The 21,482-nt window shown below is 33.4% G+C and overlaps 3 protein-coding genes across 7 annotated transcripts; 2 read left to right on the top strand and 1 right to left on the bottom strand.

The window, feature by feature from the left end:
* Positions 1–301: 301 nt before the first annotated feature.
* LOC128168954 (uncharacterized) lies at positions 302–7,244 on the top strand. 3 transcript variants are annotated; one of them, XM_052835137.1, is made up of 4 exons: positions 302–426; positions 5,228–5,344; positions 5,982–6,123; positions 6,344–7,244. In XM_052835137.1, the coding sequence occupies exons 1-4, from the start codon at positions 398–400 to the stop codon at positions 6,857–6,859; spliced, it is 804 nt and encodes a 267-aa protein (XP_052691097.1). In that variant the 5' UTR covers positions 302–397; the 3' UTR covers positions 6,860–7,244. The 3 variants fall into 3 exon arrangements, with proteins under 3 accessions (XP_052691097.1, XP_052691083.1, XP_052691092.1); XM_052835123.1 differs by lacking the exon at positions 302–426 and adding an exon at positions 2,655–3,275; XM_052835132.1 differs by lacking the exon at positions 302–426 and adding an exon at positions 3,916–4,041.
* Positions 7,245–7,679: 435 nt separating this feature from the next.
* LOC128168975 (uncharacterized) lies at positions 7,680–11,442 on the top strand. The gene is made up of 5 exons (XM_052835145.1): positions 7,680–8,234; positions 9,191–9,362; positions 9,919–10,046; positions 10,412–10,489; positions 10,997–11,442. The coding sequence occupies exons 1-5, from the start codon at positions 8,183–8,185 to the stop codon at positions 11,404–11,406; spliced, it is 840 nt and encodes a 279-aa protein (XP_052691105.1). The 5' UTR covers positions 7,680–8,182; the 3' UTR covers positions 11,407–11,442.
* A 218-nt stretch (positions 11,443–11,660) lies between these two features.
* LOC128161106 (apoptosis regulator BAX-like) lies at positions 11,661–21,448 on the bottom strand. Of its 3 annotated transcripts, none has more exons than XM_052824351.1 (6): positions 21,388–21,448; positions 20,415–20,570; positions 20,071–20,155; positions 15,176–15,311; positions 14,884–14,982; positions 11,661–13,137 (listed from the first exon to the last, which is right to left on the bottom strand). In XM_052824351.1, exons 1-6 carry the CDS (start codon positions 21,419–21,421, stop codon positions 13,030–13,032), a joined length of 618 nt encoding a protein of 205 aa, XP_052680311.1. In that variant the 5' UTR covers positions 21,422–21,448; the 3' UTR covers positions 11,661–13,029. The 3 variants fall into 3 exon arrangements, with proteins under 3 accessions (XP_052680311.1, XP_052680308.1, XP_052680318.1); XM_052824348.1 differs by having other exon boundaries at positions 21,267–21,420; XM_052824358.1 differs by having other exon boundaries at positions 21,374–21,396.
* Positions 21,449–21,482: the final 34 nt, after the last annotated feature.

Below are 21,482 nucleotides of genomic sequence, written 5' to 3'. Positions count from 1 at the left end.
TGAACGCAAATAACTTTCTGAATACTAAATAATATAAACTAATTTCATCATGTGATGATATGATTAAAGAAAATAATTATTTTTCTTCTAAATAAGTAAAAGTAAACTTAAATCGTGATTTTATTATTTTTGAGATTTTTTTTCAAAGTGTGAAATATGGATGAAGATTATCAACACACGTGTACGTTTTTAAGTAATTTGCCGTAGTTGTGTTACCTGCTCCAATTTTCGTGCCATAGTTTGTAAATGTTGCTTCACAGGAGACGGGTTTATGGCGGGATGTGACAATTTGATCTAATTAGGTGTCAAAGGATCGGCTAAATGGTGTCCACTGCTACATGTATCTGTAAATCAGTGTGCATTAACAATACCGGGGGCAGGTCAGAGGACTTAAAGAATGTCCATGTATAGGAGGAAACTGCTCGTGTGAGTTTTTTTAATGTATAATTCTCTTAAAGTTTCCCTTATATGTACTTACTTTACTAGTTTTATACATTGTACATGTATCTGTAAGGATATGGTTTTTTTTTTTTTTTAAATAATAGATCATTCATAACACAGCCGGTATGGCCAAAAAGCGGGCTCCGCCATCACCAACTTTGCTCTTCTTAATCCACAGCCTCAGATCTGAGTTTTTACCTCAAATATATGCACTGTTCTTCTAATGATTTGAGTTAAGGATTGAGTTGAGTAATTGGTGACGACAGGGCCAGAACTTTACCGCTTTTATTATTATAAAAATGAGTTTTACTTACAACACTGAAACGGTACATGTACATAATTGTACATTATTATTTTTTTCTCCAAAAAGTTCACAGTTGCAATTTACATGTGTGCCTGGCCTTTGTTTAAGTTGTTTAAGTTAGAACGGATGTATTGTTAATAGAAGCGTAAGGAATGACGATTTACTGTTACATGTACTGATGTTTAAGAAATTATTTTTTGAGTATTATGACGTGATGATTTCGGTCGAGGTGTGATCAAATCCAATAAAGCCCGAAGGGCTTTTAATGATATTAGGGCGTTATGATAGATTTGATCGCGCCCCGACCGAAATTATCACCTCATAATATTCAAAGAATGATTCCTCATTACTTATATTCATATGATTTTCGGCAATTGTACGATAAATATTTGAATATAGATAAGCAAACCCCGCCTGCGCCCCAACTACACGTCATTTGATTTTATTGGACTGTTTAGTACAGAATCGACACTTGTGTTATCACAGGCAGAAACACTTTTTAAAAAAATGTAAATATACATGTATAAATACACAATTTGTACTGGCTGTCAAAATAAATAGAGAAAACCATTGGATTAAAGATGCTACATGTATATATAATGGGCAATTACTAATAACTGGAAACATTTTTGTTATTTCTGTTAGATTCACTCTGACCCTTCAATGTTACTAAGGCTGTCCAAAGTTAATTCTATGTTAAACGTAACCAGCGCACGTAGATTTAGTAGAAATTAAGTTTTAAAAGCACAGACAAACCCGTCTTTTAATTTGATATTTTCCAGTCTGATTTTACTAAAATACTGTAATTTGTAGAAATTTGAAATGTTTAGAGAACAAAATATATGGATTCTGAATCTGATACTCGATGGGATTGTCAGGAAAGGCCATTACGTGTAACCTACATGTATATGTAGTTTGATAACGTACTGTATTTGTATCAATATACGTGAAAAGAAATCATTTGTTTGGTATTTTGAAGTGACGTTAAACGTAAAATTAACTTTGGGCGGTCTAATCAAACAGGGATGAAAATAAATATTTGAAGTCTCTTTTTACCTGTTATGCCCAGGCACATAGCAGGTTGGGGGGGGGGGGGGGCAGACTCATCCAAAAAATCATGACAAGAAAAGAAAAATTTAATTCCAAAATCCTCCCCCCCCCCCCTCTGCTCTGCCCCCCCCCCCCCCCCCTCCCAATTGTAGCCTTTTTAAACATGTAATACAATCAAGTGAGAGAGTTATAGAGTGACAATATATGTACTTTTAAATAATGGTTAAAAACGTATTTGAAAAGTCATTGCTCAAAAGATTTAGGATGACCAAGGATAAACAAAATAGTATGGACTGCCTGTTTAAGGGGAAAAATCCAAGTTCTGTAAATATATAGTGTATGTGGGGTTTTTTTTGTTTTGTTTGTTTGTTTGTTTTTTGGGTTTTTTTTTTTAAGTTTTAAAAAAAGCAGACAAACTATATTATGATTAAGGACATGAACACTCATAAACGACCCCCCCCCCTTCTATTTTTGTCTTTTTTTTTTACTAAATAACAATTCTTAATTGTTAATGAGTCCATGACTAATTAAAAATTGTTAATTAGTAAGAGACATTATTGCAAATTTAACAACAAAAATAACCACACAATGCATTGCATCTCGTTGATGTACGTATATGTAAAATTCATTGTAGTGTATCGACATGTTAGTGAATGGGTTAATTACTTATGAAGACACCTGAACCATCGCAATATGACTCGACGTCTGTGAAGCATGTAATGCATTATAGATAGTCTCCCTTTCACACCTTCACACTGAGGGGGCCCATGACTACCTGTATCTCCGATATCACCTACACAGGACTAACAACAATGTTATACCTGGTCAAAACCCCCTACTTCTATCTTCTTCCATGCTTTTATCGATTTTTGCAGCGAAAAACACAGCTGTCGATCTGATTGCAATTTTCATATCTTTAGCGTAAAAACACGTTGGGGATTGTTTAACTACAATATAGGGCGTCTTTAGGGATAATCCTACGAGATTTGTGACATCCAGATAAAAACAATACTACATTTCTGTAACATACGTGGATTTTCATTGCCTGTGTCGGAAAATTGAAATCGTCGATTTCCTGTGTATTTTTTCCATTTCACTTAAGACTTACAGTGGATGATCTGGGGAATTCAAACTATCTTGAAGTAGGACAGGGGAATCAATATGATTACCTGACATTAAATTTCGAGGTGTCTGATAAACCTTTGGCAAGACAAGGCTTGCTGAAAACTTAAGGGGGTCATAAATGTTAATATTATATACATTCAGGGTGGTGTGTTGCTCGGCGCAATAATTCACCATTCATTGAAGAATTTGTATGTGTCTCGGATGACCCCACTGTTCAACAGCGTTTTCCGGATGAACTTAAATTAACGTGGTCCATGATTCTGAAAAATAAAAGGAAGATTCCGTTTTATTTTCGCATGGGCTTCGGTATAAGCAAACAGGTGACGATTAGCGTACCTCAGAAAGAGAAATATAGGTAAGTGATGTAATCTGGCGTTTAAATATATATCAGAAAAAAAAATATATAATATATATTTTTAAAATCAAAACCATAGTAGATAAATATAACCAGTACAAATGTTTCTTTTCATGACCAAACGGTACGCCATTCTACAGTCATTAGCAATGTGCCACGCCCATTGTGGTAGAATACTAAAGGCGCATCAAGTTTTCATCATAAAACCCCAATCAATTACCCTAGCAAATCGGTGCATGAATCATATCAGCTGTTGCTTTGGGACGATCTTTGTTAGTCTCCTTCCTCTATTGATTAACCATTTCACAAGCCATCTTCTAGTCCTCGGGTTGTAAAAATAGTGTATACTGATCCAAGGCCGTATACCTTGATTTACCCAATGCAGTTGCAGAATCTATCTTTATAGTGTATAATACATAGATTGCCAAAGAGTAGGCCAAATTTTAATGAATACTTTATCATCTCTGATCGACCATTTAATGCCAAACTACGCATAGGGAATTTACCCTTAGATAGGAGTATTTACCCGGGCTTAAATTTCAGAATAAAATTTTGGCAAGTGAATTGAATATTGGTTCCTCTTGTTCTTATCTCTTATTTGTTCTCCCGCTGTTTGATGATAAAAAGGTCTTGGAAAAGGTTAATTGAAAGTTTTGACGACAATTTTGATGGCGTACCTCTCTCTTGAATGTGGTTCTTGTAAAGGTGCAGTTCCAATTCGTCATTATTCTGTGAATTATATGCGGAAAATCGATAAGAAAGTCAGGTGAGATTGCAATGCATTTACTGCAAGTTTATTGAAGGTTTATTTCTACTTAACGGAGGAATCTCTGCAACTGTTAAATTAGCCATTCTCAGTAACTCTCTCTCTCTCTCTCTCTCTCTCTCTCTCTCTCTCTCTCTGAATAATTCTTCATATCCATCATATAATACATTGGAATATATTCCTCATTCCTGTACGGGTTACTGCTTGAGAAGTCAGCATCTCCGCCTGATATTTGTTTAACTCCTTTAGAATGTAAAATGTTAAAAACTTATCTTTCATAAATCCCTTAGATCTCTTAAAAGACAGCCTACATAAAAAATCTAATACTGGGATCAATACGCCATTTCATTAAATACCCTTTATCTACTTTTCTAAACAAAGTTTTAATAATACATGTCATTTATCATAGTGTGACCACTTAATCAGTAATTCACTGCGTTTTAAGGACCCGGGCCTGGCGACATGCACGGGTTTCATTCACCATTCAGACAGTACCAGCCAGAGTCAAGGGGGATTCTGACTGGGAATATATTATCAAGAATACATTATCACATTAAATTAAGTTGTCCGGATTCACATAACGCTCATTTTTTTTTCAAATAGCGGTCTTTTCAAGAAAATGTAAGGATGTGGTTTCTTGAGAAAGTGATGACGAAATCCTCCACCTCAATCACTATCCACCTGTAAAACTTCACTTGCCTTAAAAATATTTCTTTGTGTTTTGAAAAGTCATAATCTACGGGCGGTGTCACTGTTTACTATATTTACATTTACGTGTACGTGTACAAAAACATACGTGTAAGAAACCATATACATGTAGCTAATGAGAATTATGCGACTTGATCTTGTCTTTAGAATTACCTTTTCATATAAAAGGGTCATTTTATAGAAAACAATACAAATATATTCATTTACAGAATAAACGCACAGAGATTGTCGATTATATCTAGGTGTTTGTAAGTTCTATTGTTGGTAAGCAGTTACATGTAAATTTTCTTCACAACCTTTTATACAACGCAAAATTTACTCCAAAGTCAATTCTTCTACATGTATGTGGCCTCTCAGTAAAAGGATACTTTCGCTATAGTGTATCAATATTTGTGTCAAATTCATGTTGCCAGTTGATAATATTAAGAAAAACTGTTAACTTCTTGCAATATTTTTAGGAGTATCCTTTATTTTGTAGGTCATCGGCCATTCTGTTTAGCCGGGTGGACGCTGAGGGTGTGTTGAAGTTTGAGCTGGCAGGGACCTACCTCCTGTACAGGGACTTCAACACCGACCACCTGTACCTCTCCGTCAGGTACTGTAACCACAGAGGCTCTAATACTAATTATCTTCTATGTATACATAATCTGGTTTGCATCACTTAGGATATTGCTCATCTACCTTTATGGTCTACAAAGCTCAATCAATTACAGTATTTCAAAACATCAAGTACAACATCCTTCTGAAAATCCCATTGTATTTTTGTGACTGAACACCAAGTATAATTTGTCCTCGGTTTTCATTTCCGTCACTTTCTGTCTTATATATAGGCATATCTCAGTAAAGAAGAACTGAAATATTTATTGGTCAGGGAAAAATTTAGACTTCTTCTATGACAATTCATGTTCATGTTACTGATTTTTTATTACCTTAATTTCTAAATAATATTATCGAATAATTTTACGTTTTGGTGTATTTCTTACCAATTATTCAGCTGTCTTTGGATATAAACCTGAAACTTGCAATCAAGTAGCGAGTAGGTTCTGGTTATTTAATCAACATGTAATACTCAGTATGCAACCTAATATTAAAGGACCTATGAGCTTGGTAATAAGAACTCTATTATTTGAATAGTAAATAATTGACTTTTCAGTTACATATATACTTGAAAGGTGTAATGCACAAGGTTTTGTAGCTTTGTGTAAAGACATGATATCTTCCCATTTTCACAGATCCAATGATTTTGTTGAGCACCATCGAATCAATTATGAAGACAATCTGTATTACATGGACAACCAGCCATACCCCTACCTAGATTCCATCATCCTTTATCACCAACGACACAAGCTGAATGGAATCAAGCTTACATATCACGTATGTTATCGTCTATGAAAAGGGTTTGTCTATAACTTGATGAATGCTCTATTTTGCCTGCTTCACTCAGTTTTTCCAATGCAATGTTTTGATCAAATTTTATTATTTACTTGATCTAAATCCAATGTAAGCACAGACGTACCATCTTTAGTTAGAACTGGAGATTTGAAATTCAGAAAAGAAACCAATAAATATAAAAACTTGAAAATTATATTTCCAGGCCCATTTGAGTGCTCGTACTGTTAAAGCATTCACTACCAAAGTGATGCGTCACAACGGCAATGTGTCACATACAGACAATGAGGAACCACACGATATACACCACAGTTCTCAGCACATCGCCAGCATAGAACACACCAATGATGACGTCATCACTAACCGGATCTCAAAATCCAGCGGTAGACTGTGGATTTCTGGAACAATGCAACAGTCTCTAAAACGTATATCCATGCCGATCCCGGAAGTGTACCATCACATTGGAGACACAGACACCAGATTGACACAAAGCTACAGAGGAAGTGGAAATCTTTTGTCACATGCTGACAGTTTTAGTGATTTAAATGGAGATATTTTTGACACAACAAAACATTCCAATAGGAAACACTCTGAGGATGCTGACAGTGAGTGTAGTTCTGTGACTGGAGAGCACGATCTCGTGCACGATGATGACGTTGTTGGCAGAGATCCAAATCATGAACAGGATGACGACATGTCAGTTTATGACACACATTTATGATACCCATGCAGAAATGTTCTACTTTAGCACTTTACTACATGTATATTGTATTTGGAATTTCTTATTCCTTACCAGTCTATTACATTATTGTCACTATATGGTTTCTTAAAATATTAAGGTATTTGTTGATGACTTACATGAATGTATGCTATAAATACTTATGTCACAAAATATTAAGAAATGAAAAGAAGTGAAATATTTGTTCTTATATTGAGTAACCTAGTACGTCGTGTACAATGGAACAAAGGAACATAGTTCTGCTTTTGTTCGAGATATATATTTTATAAGAAATCCATTTGTAATCAAATAAGATTGTATCTTAATGATTATATAAATATATTTAAAAATGTGTAGTCATTATGATAAAGTTTTGTTTCTTTTTAAATGAACTCATGCATGACGGGTGGGTCAACTTGTACTTTTAAACAGTAGGTTCTTAAATCGCTTCAGAAAGCAGCAACGAGTTTGACTACTTTGCTCATATGTATTTCAGCACTTAAACTTTTTATGGTAGTTCATAGGAGGTATATAGGGTCCAAATATTGCATTTTATTTTTTAATTTATGGCCCTGTGAACAACCAAAAGGCAGTTTTTTGTACAATGAATGTACCATCGATAATGCTTGTACAATATAATCAGAAACAACAAATATTCTGCAGCTGTTGCTTGAGTTTTTCAATAAGTCTGAAATCATCGTCAAAAACAAGGGTCAGTCTCATAAGTACTAACTGTGGGCCAACCATCTCAATTTTTTTTTCGTTCTCATGCATAATTCATGCCATTTTCCGATTGGCTTAATCACACTTTCATGATGGAATTCTCTCCAATCACATGAATGCAATCACGTGCACATATCTAAAGTTTATGAAATGGATTTTTTAAAGAAAAAAATTAGCAAAACGGTCAGCAAGCGTATATATAAATAATTTGGCTGAGTTTCTCCAACATGTGTAAAATCAAACGTATTCCTGGTGTCGGGACAGACCCTGAATTGTGAATGCCAATTAAGTTCAGGTGGGAAGCGCTTTCAACACGCTTTATACATGTATTTACATATATATTGGACTACTAAGAATGAGTATGGTAATTCTATATGACAATCTATTGTATTCTTGAGTATGGTAATTCTATACGATAGTCTATTGTATTCTTGGTGTCAATGATTTGCAACAAGATCGGTATACCAAACATTGATACGGCAATGAAGAAGGTTTAATAACAGATAAAGACGATGGAACTCGCATAAAACAGTAATATAAAATCAGAAATTGAGTTCTGTGGACGCTTAACAACACATTCATTGTCAATATAGAGAAGGAAAAATGAACGTAAGCATTCTTCTGTTGTATGTGATTTCTTCGAATATTTTGGTCGGTAAGTTGCACTTGTTCGTTAGATATGAAAAATATTGCTTTTTGTAACAAATTTCATTTCTCAACTTTATTATTAGAGATATCAAATACATGTATATGCATGTTTGACTAGTAACTACTAGAAATATAAAAAAAACCCCGAAATATAAAGTGTTTACATTGATTTAAGAACTCAGAAATATGAAATTCGGATTGAAAGTCGTATTAGTGGGTTTTTTTTTCCTTTTTCACGCAAAATCAAAAAAAAAAAAAACAAACAAAACAAAAAAAAAAAACAACAAAACAAAACAAAAAAAAGAGTATTTGTAAGGAATTAATAGTTATTTGACCACGTACCTACACGCGAAAACAATAATCCTAAGCCTTGACATTTGGAAAATGGAATACATGTAAATGCGCCTAAATTGGTAAATAATAGTGATAAAAAGCGAAACGTTGCTGTGTCAGCTTTTTGCAATTACCGAACTATCAATGTAAAAATATACCTGTCTAGAAATTGATATCATTTGTGTCACAAATTCAAAGAAAATGTTGATAATCGTATATCTTTGACAGTTAATATACTTCAGTATATAGATTATTTTTCGTGAAAACAAAAGTTGTGCGTAATACACTTGTAAATTAAAATGTATTTTACTACATACATTTTTATAAATCATATACTTACATGTAAATTCAGTTGTCAAAACTAAAGAAGGTACGTAGTAAGTACATGTAATTGAAATAAAAAAAAATAATCTGATTTTAAATTTACTCAAGTGTGGTCGATAAGTCTCGACATAATTATTTATAAAACATAATTTTCATGTTATTAAATTTAAAAATTTTTTTTTTTAATAATATATTAAGTTATTTATTATTTTTCAAATCACTAGTAGTGAGGAAATGTTCCTTGTATACGCCAATACACAAGGATGATGTACCCGTTTAGTTGATTTGTGATTAACATTATTACAGTCAACCGTTCGTCTCCTGCAACATGGCTATGTCAGGAGAACTTCTGCTACTCGCTGTTCACAGAGTATGGCGGAGTCTCTTTCAGAGCTGCAAATGAAAAGTGTCAAGAGAGCAACTCACATTTGGTTAGCATTCATAGCGAGCAGGAGAGCCAGCTGGTGGAAAATATAAGGTAGGCCCGATATAAATGTGATGTAAGACTATGAAATAAAATTCGAATATAAGGCAATTCTAAAAATTTTAAGTTATTTCTTTAGAAGTAGAGCTTCATATAGAGATATAGGAATTAAATATTCCAATTTTAAAGCTCAGATATTGAGAATTTTTCTTTACTGATTAATACTAGTAGCTTATGGCCAAATAAATCAATTTTAAAAATGTGAAGTTAGATCTTACGATTTATTTGTTGATCCTACAGCCTCCGTAAGAACTGTTACAGTAGTCTTTTAGATTTTGAATTCAATAAATTTTAAATCGACTACTGTATACCAGGTTATTTTCGCCCGTGATTTTTCGCCCTTCTTCACTTACAAACGATTTCGCCCCGTCTTGAATTCGCCCAGAAGTAGTTGTGTTTAAAAAGAGACAATTTGATACATTGGAATTTGCACAGTCATAAATTCGCCCGCAGACAACGAGGTCGAAAGGTGGCAAAAATAAAACGGGGGCGAATATTTCCTTGTATACCGTTAATATTGTTGATTTTTTTTTCCTTTTGTGACACACAGGACAGAGGTGGTGGGAATGCCCGTCTGGCTGGGGATGGAGAGGTTCCTGAATCAGCAGACCTGGGTCGATGGGACCCCCGTGGATTTCCTCCCCAGTGAGTGGGACTACCACTCCGCCCAAAACCCCTGTATGTGGTACCCAATGTACAGAGATTCTGATTTTGTCTCCGTATTTTTGTATTAGGCATACACCTGTGCGTAAAGTTTATATTTTAATTCATGCTGACTGATCTTCATAACAAGATGTGTTTTTGTATAACAGAATGCTCTTGACGATAGTGTTTGCTGCTCTTTGCAAACAATTTTGATTTTAACCTTTAAGTTTGTATCACTTCAATTTCTGTCCTTTCCGTTGACCAAATACATAGAAAAATCAAACGTTAAATAAAAGAAATGAAAAGATAACTAAAAAGGTGGCTTTGCATCAAAATAGAGGATGCAGAATGAGAGAACCAACAAGCAATATGGATTCAGTTCTTTATTTTGTTTTTAGACACGTGTATCTATAGCAGTGGCGACTGGTACGAGGGAAAGTGTGACAACAACTTGTACTTTATTTGTAAACGGAAAGGTGAGGATGAATGGATTTGTCCATTATGTTAACAGCTAGACATATACTTTTTAAGACACTACGTCACAAGATGGCGATTAATATGTTTTTCTAACACTGTATCAATCAATTTGGTTGCATATCGTAATTAAAGCTCAGTGGTTAAAGTATCGGACTTGTAAAACGCAAATCAGGAGTTAGAATCCACTTGGACTAAATTAAATTTTGAATATATAATATTTCATCCAAAATTGCACACTTTTTGGTCTTTTTTGACATATAATACATGTACTTCTTGTATCTATAATGCTTTATATCATAATCAAGTAATTTTCTGCTGATTTGAGAAATATTTCAAGGTGTAGTGAGCCTCCTTAACAACGAGTTCTTTTCTTATTTCTTATATTTAAATGTAATAGTTACAAAATATGTGATAATGAAATTATGATAATGATATATACATGTAATATATTTGTTTAATGAGATTTTCTTTTAAAAATCACTTCACGGTTGTCTTGTATATTCAAGTTAAAATGGTGACAGAAATATCGGATGTCTGGAGTACCACTGACATTGTAGCGTTATCAAAGTCCGATAATACCATTCAGTCTTCGCACACTTCCTGGGATGACGACAAAACCAAATTGCCAGATATGACATCAACACTTGGTACCTCAGTAGACCCATTCACTTCATCACAAGGCAGTAGTTATCTAGATCAGCAGTACGTTACACGAGAGTTTGAGGAAAAGCTAAAAGGTTTAAGGATCAAAAAGAGGAAGATCAGTACCAAAGAGGCGCCTGGAGGCCAGGCTATTGGGGCGGTCGCCATTTTGATTTTGTCGCTGATGTTTGCTGGTGTCATTTTGCTGGATTTGAACACATTTCAGCAGAACTGGAGGATGTTCCGAATTAATGTGTCTCAAATGCGAGATTAATAGCTAGAGTTACTACATGTAGAAAGTACAACGCTCAAAATAGATGGTTTGTTATATCTTTCAATTTCAAATATATTTCATCTGTTCAATTACAAGGAGAATCTCTAAAGAATTTCTCTTTGTTTTTTATTTTTGGGGTTTTTTTGGGGGGGGGGGTTTATAGAAAAAAATGTCTTACAAAGAAAATTTTGTTGTTGTGAAAAAAGTACTCCAGACCTATTTCTGGTACACATATTAAAACAAATGATCATAAATTGTACGTTCAGGTGACCTTTATTGATTTAATACCACATTAATGTGTCCCATTCGAACACCTATCTCATTCATAAAGCAGAACATAATGTTAAATATTACAACAAATGTTTAAAAATAGTAATACAATAATGTATTGTACAAAATGTAATGTAATACAAAATGTTCCCTCCTAGCAGTCAAAATCCAACACATTCAACCATTTATCCTGTCATCCTATGGAATAAGCTACAGTGTATATATTATATTGCAAAACACCTGATCTTTGTAATACAATCACTGCATAACAAACCATATCATCTCTTTCAATATACCAACCCTGAAATCCTAATGAGTCAAAAAGAGTACACAAAACATGTTATTCTCTGAGAAAATTGAGCATTTCATAAAGTTTCTCCAACAAGTCTTTTACTTCACATAATTTATAGGTACTACATGTAGCATACTGATTCAAAGAGCAATCACTTATCTTCACCATTGTGAGGGGCATGGCAATAAGGTCCGACACTGAAGTTTTGCCCAAACTACCTTGAATTTAGCATTTATAGTACATGCAGACTTGTATTATGCTCTCAAAACACTTAAAGGATATCCATGTATTATAAAATTTTCAAGTTTTAAGGTACATGTATAATTTTTATTTTACAAGAGAGATAATTCTCAAAACTTTAGACAAAAGAACTGCTTGATTAATTTTAAAAAATAGCACAATATCTATAAAGACACAAAGTTTGGTTACTAGCTGGTCACTGCCACCCTTTTCCCTGAAAAATTTTGGTTTTTTTTTAATGATACATTCATATGTCTATTTACCAAAGCAAAAAAAAATATATGTGTATTTAAATAGTAACACTCTCTACATCAACGTCTCCACAATGTATTAAATACAAGCAACAATACAGCACTTCCAGAGTAAAAGACCAAACACTTTTAAATCTCATTGAATCTTCTTAAGGTACATGTTTATCAGGAAACAGTGCAAATCGTATCAGATGGCGAATAATAAGCTTCAAGTCATTTATCATAACAGAGTTGAATAATAACACAATCATAAGTCAATTATATTGACAACAGTCATTACAACTAATGAGAAATGTAAAAAAGAATTATAAATGATGACATTGGCCAATAATACATATTTTTTTAAAACAATTTTTTTCTTTTTTTGCAATTATTAATAAAAGTTCACAAAATCCACACAATAAAGCTCTACAAAATGTTAATATAAACTTTGAATTCAAGTATGTGTATAATCATACTTAAAAACTTACAGCAATATTTTTTTTTTTCAATTTCAAAATATTGATTACAAAATGTGTAAATTGCAAACTTCATAATTTGAAATGGAATTTATAATGTTCTAAGTCAGTTTTATTTGAGTGCCTTCCAAAGGTAAAGGCCAGCACAAACTGTTATTCCTAAGCCGACGACTCCAAAAAACTGATTCTGTGGGGTCCCAAAGTATTCTATGATGGCATCCTATAGAATAAATAATGTTCAATGAAGATTTGTTTGACATTATGTCCTTTACCATAGCCATAAAAGATTGCAAGGAATCTAAATATGTATTATTTAAATATTAAAATCACAGAAAGCTAGACCATAAATAAATTTGGAAGGAAAAACATTGCAATACAAGCTAAAGAAGGTTATTCATGGTGCTAAAATTTGAAACAAAATATAGAAAAAGTTTAGAAGCTATATTACTTATTTTCAAAAACCATGTTAAAGGTTGCAATAGCTAGTAATTTGAGTATGCAAATTTAAACTCTGTTCATTTGATAACTTTCAAATTGATAAATAACCTTGCCATTATAAATATGTATTTCAATGTAAACAAAAGATGTTTGTAAAACACTTATGCCCCCCTCCCTTGGAAACATCCACAAAAAAAAATGAACGTAAACTGCAAATAACTGAAATTTTTCTAAGTCCAAGGGGAATAACTCTGTCGAATAGAGCTCTATCATACCCAAAATCAAACTTGACATATATTATTTAGATAAATCTGTATACCAAATTTCATATCAATATGTGCACCTTCTGCGAAGAAAATGAGCCGAAACTACAAATAACTGGAATTTTTCTACGTCCAAGGGCCATAACTCTGTCGAAAATTGCTCGATCATATCCAATATTGAACTTGACCTAGATATATCATGATAAACGTGTATACCAAATTTCATTCCAATATGTTCATCCTCTGTGAAGAAAATGAGCGGAAACTGTAAATAACTGGAATTTTTCTACGTCCAAGGGCCTTAACACTGTCTAAAACTACTCGATCCTACCTAATATCAAACGTGACCTAGATAGTATCATGATTAACCTGTATACCAAATTTTATATCAATGTGTGCACCCTCTGCGAAGAAAATGAGTGGAAACTGCAAATAAGAAATTATTCTACTTCCAAGGGCCATAACTCTGTCAAAAACTGCTTGATCGTACCCAATATCAAACTTGACCTAGATATTATCATGATAAACCTGTATACAACATTTCATTTCAAGATGTTCATCCTCTGTGAAGAAAATGAATGGAAACTGTTGGTAGACCAACCGACAGACCGACTGACAGACCAACAGACAGCAGCAAAGCAATATGCCCACCCTTTTTCGAAGGGGGCATAACATAGAATATAGTGAGCAAGCTCACATACCCTATGCTCCTTTATAACTTGACAATGCTACACAAAATAAAAAGCAGGGTAGAGTTTGAATACACAGAATAATTAAATAAAGGGGCATGACTCCTAAAATTGGAGAAAAATCATCACATTAAAACTTCCTGCAAATATGCACATCTAAACTTTTGTCTTTAACAACAGAATTCTAAATTCAACAGGGTCCAACTTCCCAGAAAAATGAAGGAATAGGAATTTCTTCATCTGCACATTGTGCCTAAATACACATACCTACAGAGTTTATGCAATTCTGTGCAGCTGTTTAAGTGGAGTTGCGCAGATAAAAAAAACCCCAGGACATACTGACTGACTTGATGGGTCAAAAAACATCAACAAAAACATGTTGTGTGGGGTATAATAAACCTGAACAATAATACACAAATTCTAAAATGGTCGAAGATAAGTTGAGTTTAGCAGTACATGTATTTATTATATTATTATAATTAAATGCTTTTAAAACTTCTTTTTTTTTTAGCCGCAGATTGCATTGACTAATCTGACAGAGTTAGCTCCCTTTTTCACGGTGAAACACACACTTACCCATCCCCCTCGATCTATGATCCAGCCGGCCACGTAGTCTGTGATAAAGTTCACCACCCAGTTCACTATAGATCTGATCAAATTAATTTTACTCAAGGCCTGAAATTTAAAGAACAATTGAAATTAAAAGTCATGAACTTGTTAATATGATGTTATGAAAGTAGCGAGTGCTGTGAATTAACTACATAAACTGCTGGTGGGTAATGTAAAATTTTTCTAAATCGGAAATTGTAGAAAATTCTCAATGGATGGAAATATTAAATAAGTGAATATGACTCAAACATCTCAATACCTTTACTGCCATTTTGTAGGCAAAGTAGAATAAACATCCCACTCTGCCCCAGTTGTAAACACCATCAGAAAAGAAACTGTTGGCCACATTGAAGAAAGTTTCATGGTTTGCACTTGGGGTTACTTGGTCAACCAGGCTGAAAGGACAAATATTTTTATATCAACATTTACTGATTCAATGTGTAAAAATAAGACAATCGGTAAAATTTAACATTTTGATATTCATTTTCTATCATTTAGAAATTTACACCCATATATTATCAACAATAAAAATTTCCTAGGGAGTGTAAATAACACATAATGCACAAAAATGATGTGTTAAAATATTTTGTATAACAATTGACAGTATTTTGTTGCAGAATTTGGTGAAAAAGTCTTTGATACTTATAAAGGGAATTACAATTTTAGAAACTGTATTTTAACCAAAAGGCCCACAGGCAATAAACAGACCTGTAAAGGAATCTCATATATGCATTTAAGCTTCATTCTGGAGGGAAAAAAATCTAAAATAGCGTAATACAACCCTCCCTTACCTGAAATCTTGCAACGAGGTCTATGAACTTTATAATTTTGGTGAAAAACTTTAAGATAATAAGAGAGCATGACTGCATATTGAAAAGGTACAAGACTTTAATGATAGGAAATAATTTCCCATAATTTGTTCACAGTCAAGATTGCTTTTATAGTTTCATTGATAAACTAAAAATGGCTTGTATAAATTTTTCACCTAAACAACACCCCCTAAATCCCCCAAGGACCAGACAGTATTTCTTCCCAAGGGAATTAAAATAAATTTTAAAAAATGGTAGACAGCCTTAATATTTTCTCAGCATATCTACTGTCAAGTTTTTAAAACATAATATAATACAGCTTACTCCACTTATATTGAAATCGCTTATTTTGAAATTCCGTTTATTTTGAAAAAGAAATAAATCCCCAGTTTTTGCCTCTCATTTTCTTTGCATTGATTTAACGGATATAATGAAATCGGCTATTTTGAAATATCACTTATATTGAAGCCACTGATTGGTCCCCATAGGTGATATTAGATGTTTTCATAACGGTTATATTGAAGTACTCCCAGGCGGATGTCGTCACGGTTGGTGACAGTAATTATGCCCGGTTAATGATATACAAAGGTGTTAATTGATAAGTGCTCATCATGTGTGTTTTTATACTTCTTTTAAAAAGTAAAATTTATTCACTGTTGAATTTTTTGTTTTTACATATACGGATGTATTGAGGCTAGACGTAATATGGAAACCCCACGGAAAAGAAAAACCTTATCTTCGGACACTAAATACAAACTACATGTAGTTATGGCTATTGATAAAAGGACAAAGCCTAAATTCAAAATAGCTAAGGATTTTGAGATTATCGCGAGTACACTTACGATGATATACAAGCAGCGTTCAGCAGAGTTTTAAGCGTTTAAGTCTAGTGATTTTTCTCTTAAATGTAAAAGAATGCAATCGGAGATTATGACGAGGTTTAAGATAGTAACAAAATAAAACTTACAAAACTTACGGATATAATTTTAATCAAACTTTCAAGGACTAATATTTCATGTAATCTGTTCACTGTGATAGATAAATGATGACCAAATAATTTGTTCGGGTTTGGTTTTCTATGCTTACATCGGCACTGAACTTTCATAAATGGCGGCTTCACGTCAGTCAATATTGCTTATTTTGAAATACGGATACATTGAAATAATTTTGCATGGTCCTCTGAATTTCAATATATTCGGAGTAGGCTGTATACTAATACCACCCCCCAAGACTTAAATATAGGTGCCAGGAAATTAAGTAGACAGCTTTATTGTCGTTCTTAATATGCAGTCAGTTTTTAGTGTTAAACAGTAAGTAGAAGTGAACAAGAGAATTCTAGAACTTTAATATACATCACAGGATGAATGACCATCTTTAAGTTCTCCTTAAAGATAGCTTAAAGATGCTTAAAGGTAGCTTAAAGACTATCTTTAAGCCACCTTTAAGCTACCTTTAAGCTATATGTGTTGCTTAAAGATGGCTTAAAGAAAGCGTAAAGATGGCTTAAAGGCAGCTTAAAGACTATCTTTAAGCCACCTTTAAGCCACCTTTAAGGACAACTTATAGGTCCTTAATGTCCAAACTTCTTTAAGCCACCTTTAAGCCACCTTTAAGCTACCTTTAAGCCACCTTTAAGCCATTAAAAAAATTTTATTTCAATATTGTGCTTAATTTCCAACAAAATGTATTAACTTTATGAAAGAAAAGGTATTAAAACGGTTTTTGTTCTAGAAAGAAAAATGACAAAAAAAAACACAAAAAAAAAACCGGCCACGGCGAGAATTGAACCCGGGATCCTTAGTTTACTAGCATCACCACACTTCCTCTGTGCCACGGCAACTTACATATATTTGATCGTTTTTATATCCTATATATCAGTGGATATTGAATCACTGTATTGAATGTGTTTACTTGAAAAGATTTTGACAAACCATTCAGTTTGTAACAATCAATTATATCTAATTCATAAATTACATGCATGCGTGTATTTAGAATGAAATACGGAACTTGGTCTTCAGTGAACAAAAATATATTATACCTAAATGAAAACCGTTAGGTTCACTATAGTAGGCTTTCTTAGTTAATAAATTTAAACCGAGTAGATATACGTTCATCTAATTTATAGCTATAAAAATGTAAGAAAGAAAATGAAATCATTTCTTTTATGAAATGCATTGATACTATTAGGGTATTTGTTCAATTTCCCGCAATTTCCCGGTTTTCATGATCGCGGCGCCGTTCCAATATGTTTAAATATTTACATGTAATTGTATGTACATGATTTTTAAACTATCAATTCTATAACAAACAAAATTACCAATTACCGGTGACGTATTTACTGCATGTGGCAATTGCAAATGACTTGTATATACAATTGTATGATGTGCCAAGCCGGGTATATTTGACATATTTACCCTTATACATATATTGAAATAATCAACCCCTATTTATGATCACCGGTACATTAATTAATTAGCCTCAAGATTTTACTCTTACATACATGTATCGTTAATTTGTAGACGTAACATCTTTGAAACGCAGAGCTAGGAAATAATACTTTGAAAATGAATTACAAATGTAAATTAACTTTTATTCACTAGACTTATCGTATACTAGTACATACTAAGATTCAACGCCTTTAGAAACCCTGACGTGCACCTGGGCACACGACACACCTGTTGTGTATATCTTGTATATTCTGTGTTAGTTCCAGGGGTTTTCTTAAGTTGGACAAACAATAGACTTTAATTAGATATACACAAACGAACAAAACTATGTCTAGACAAACAAAGCAGTAATATCCTGCCCAATAAAACAAAGGCAGTTGAGAGTCTTTTCATCTTTAACATGTATCTAGCAGATCTAGAGTTAGAAATAATGAAAATTGAAAAAAAAATACAAACCTTAAACCGATTATTAAATTAAATCATGCATTTTTGGTTCATTATCTTTATTTTGTTTAATAACCGGAGGAACGAGAGAGAGAGAGAGAGAGAGAGAGAGAGAGAGAGAGAGAGAGAGAGATATTTTTCACCGATTAATTTATAATAGGAAACAAACATACATGTACTTTAATTAGTTTTATGCACATATTAAGATACAGAGACTGCGCTCATCCCTACAATAATTTTGAAACCCCCCAAAAATTATAAAGAATTTTATAACGGCAATCTGTGTCCATCGGAGCGGGGCTGATGATAGCGATCTGTGTTTAATGGAGCGACGATTAAAACCGCCTGGAACACACCCCCCCTTCCTTGGAAATTATATTATCACTCGGATGACCCCCTCCCATCTCTATAAAAGAGATTTTGCATTTAATATATGTTTTTATTGTTCAGCTTGATCAATATTGACTTAAAGGCCACTTAAAGACAGTGTAAAGGCAGTGTAAAGAGAGCGTAAATGCCACTTAAAGATGCTTAAAGATGGCTTAAAGGTGGCTTAAAGGTGGCTTAAAGAAGTTTGGACATTAAGGACCTATAAGCACTTGCTTAAAGGTGACTTAAAGGCGGCTTAAAGGTTGTATAGCCTTTAAGCTCCTTTAAGTCACCTTTAAGCCACCTTTAAGGACTTGCTTAAAGATGGTTTTTCGCCCTGTGCATGTCTACATTAACACTATATGACAATTTTGGCCACATCCTTCAGTAAAACCCCATACCCTGGGCGTTATAAAATAAAAAATTTTTGGTAGAGAGCTTTATATTCTTTCTAAATATCCAGTCAGTTTCAATTCAGTTTCATGCAGTAAAGAAGAAGATTTTTAAACATTACCGTAAATGCATTGACACTTTATGACCATTTTGGTCCTGCCCTAGAGACAACCCCTACCACCTACCCCGGGGGCCATGAAATTTACAATTTTGGTAAAAGGCATCATAGCCTTTTTAAATGTGGAGTCAGTTTTATTTAGTATCAGCAGAAATAAAAAAAGATTTTTAAACATAATACACATTAACACAACATGACCATTTTGACCTCACCCTCGAGTCAAAACACTCACTCCAGGGGACATAAAATTTAAATTGTTGGTAAAGGGCTTCTTGGTCTATATAACTATAAATTCATTTTTATTTTCAATGTGTGGGAGTAGAGAAAAAGATTTTTTTTAAATGGTCAAATTTTGACCATTTTTGCCCTGTCCCTAGGGCCCCTGTGGGGGCAAGAGTTATGAAATTGATAATTTACAGTGTATGTTCTCCTTACCACAAAAATGCATAATACAAAATTTAAAAAGAATTGGCCTAGTGTTTTTCAAGAAGAAGTTAAAAATGTTCATGACAACATACAAAAATTTCATTGCATAAGGTCACCTGAGTGACTCAGGTGATCTAAAAATACTTACTTCTGAATTTGTTCATTTCTATCTAGCTCATCTCCTATGCAACGTAAAGCTCTGCCAATTTCTCGAACATATTCCAGTGGAGGACCTGAAATATCATCGAAATAATTTCCCAAGTGTAATAAATTCACAAGAATTACCCATTAGCTTGAAAGTACACATGTAAAATGATCAAGATTGTAAGTATGCTCCCAATTTCATCTTCCTTTCAAGAAAAAAACCATTTCAGAAGTTTGTCAAAATCAAGTTCATTTACAGCTATTCGCAGATAGAATTTATATCCTTATTGAAAATGTAATCATAAGTAATAGGGATTTACAACCTGAGATTTTTCAAGGAAAGCTGACCTGTGGGTGTGCCGGGGTCTTGTAAATCCTCCATATGCAACACTTGCTCTTCACTTTGCTCAGTGGCCAGTCTGTCCTGTATGAACTGGTTGAGGAGAACTCGAGCCTGTTGCCCCACCTCATCCTTACTGAGCTGCCGGGTCACACCTGAGGGTTCTTTGTTGAGAAGCAAACAAAAAGACAAACAGTGTATAAATGTGTTTTGGTAAGGTCTTAGATAAAGTGAGATATAAATCTATATATAACATTGCAAAATAATATTACATTTATTTCTGTAGATTTTAAAACAAACAAATAAGCCCTTCATTTTTCTTCATTTCTTTGTGTGCACATTTAAGTGAGAAATATAAACATTAGGCTACATTAATGCACTAAATTACTGTAGCAATGAAAATGGTCATATGCATCATACAAGGCCTTCAAGCATGTTAAGTGGTCAAATATATTTATCAAGACAACATTTATTCAGGAAATGTGCGTGCAGTTGGTAAATTAAAAGAACTTCTAAAATGAGATAAATGAAATACTGCATAGTGTATATGCATTTTAAATGAATATCATTTGAATCACTATCGCAAAAAACTATCAAATGGGAGCACCATACATGTACATGGATATGACAAGTGGCATGAGTTTAAAAGTTAGGTCATAATCGAAAGTATTATCATAATAGCAGTAAACAAAGTTGGCTTCACATTATTTGATGAAATTCAATCAGAAACTATGTTCTGAAGCACATTGTTATCACTTAAATGAGTAAAAGATTTCAAGAAAACAAACATAAATTTTTCCATCAGAAACTAGGAAGACTTGATCAGACAACAACTTTGACAACATTCAAGAAGTACCAACTTTTCACGAATGGTCGAAAGCTGTCAGACGATGTCATGCTATGGTTTTAAGGTGTTAAAACGTTAGAAAGATGATTATAATGGGATTACTAGCTATCTAATCTAAACCTCTTTCATTCAACCTTTCTGGATCTCCATTTCCGGTTTAAAAGACATTTGACAACTCGTACTGAAAATTGTAGTCTTTCGAGCCCGACTGATAATATCTTAATAAAGA

The sequence above is a fragment of the Crassostrea angulata genome, chromosome 1, assembly GCF_025612915.1.
Source record: "Crassostrea angulata isolate pt1a10 chromosome 1, ASM2561291v2, whole genome shotgun sequence".
Classification (NCBI taxonomy): Eukaryota; Metazoa; Mollusca; class Bivalvia; order Ostreida; family Ostreidae; genus Magallana; species Magallana angulata.
This window is presented reverse-complemented; position numbering and strand designations above follow the sequence as displayed.

Coding starts and splice junctions, on each gene's coding strand:
- LOC128168954 (XM_052835123.1), top strand. CDS start 3,175: ATGATTCTGAAAAATAAAAGGAAGATTCCGTTTTATTTTCGCATGGGC. Junction 3,276..5,227: donor CCTCAGAAAGAGAAATATAG/GTAAGTGATGTA, acceptor TTTATTTTGTAG/GTCATCGGCCATTCTGTTTA. Junction 5,345..5,981: donor CACCTGTACCTCTCCGTCAG/GTACTGTAACCA, acceptor CCATTTTCACAG/ATCCAATGATTTTGTTGAGC.
- LOC128168975 (XM_052835145.1), top strand. CDS start 8,183: ATGAACGTAAGCATTCTTCTGTTGTATGTGATTTCTTCGAATATTTTG. Junction 9,363..9,918: donor CAGCTGGTGGAAAATATAAG/GTAGGCCCGATA, acceptor TGTGACACACAG/GACAGAGGTGGTGGGAATGC. Junction 10,047..10,411: donor CCACTCCGCCCAAAACCCCT/GTATGTGGTACC, acceptor TTTTGTTTTTAG/ACACGTGTATCTATAGCAGT.
- LOC128161106 (XM_052824348.1), bottom strand. CDS start 21,303: ATGACATCGTCTGACAGCTTTCGACCATTCGTGAAAA. Junction 14,983..15,175: donor CCTACAAAATGGCAGTAAAG/GTATTGAGATGT, acceptor TTTAAATTTCAG/GCCTTGAGTAAAATTAATTT. Junction 13,138..14,883: donor TCATAGATCGAGGGGGATGG/GTAAGTGTGTGT, acceptor TTTATTCTATAG/GATGCCATCATAGAATACTT.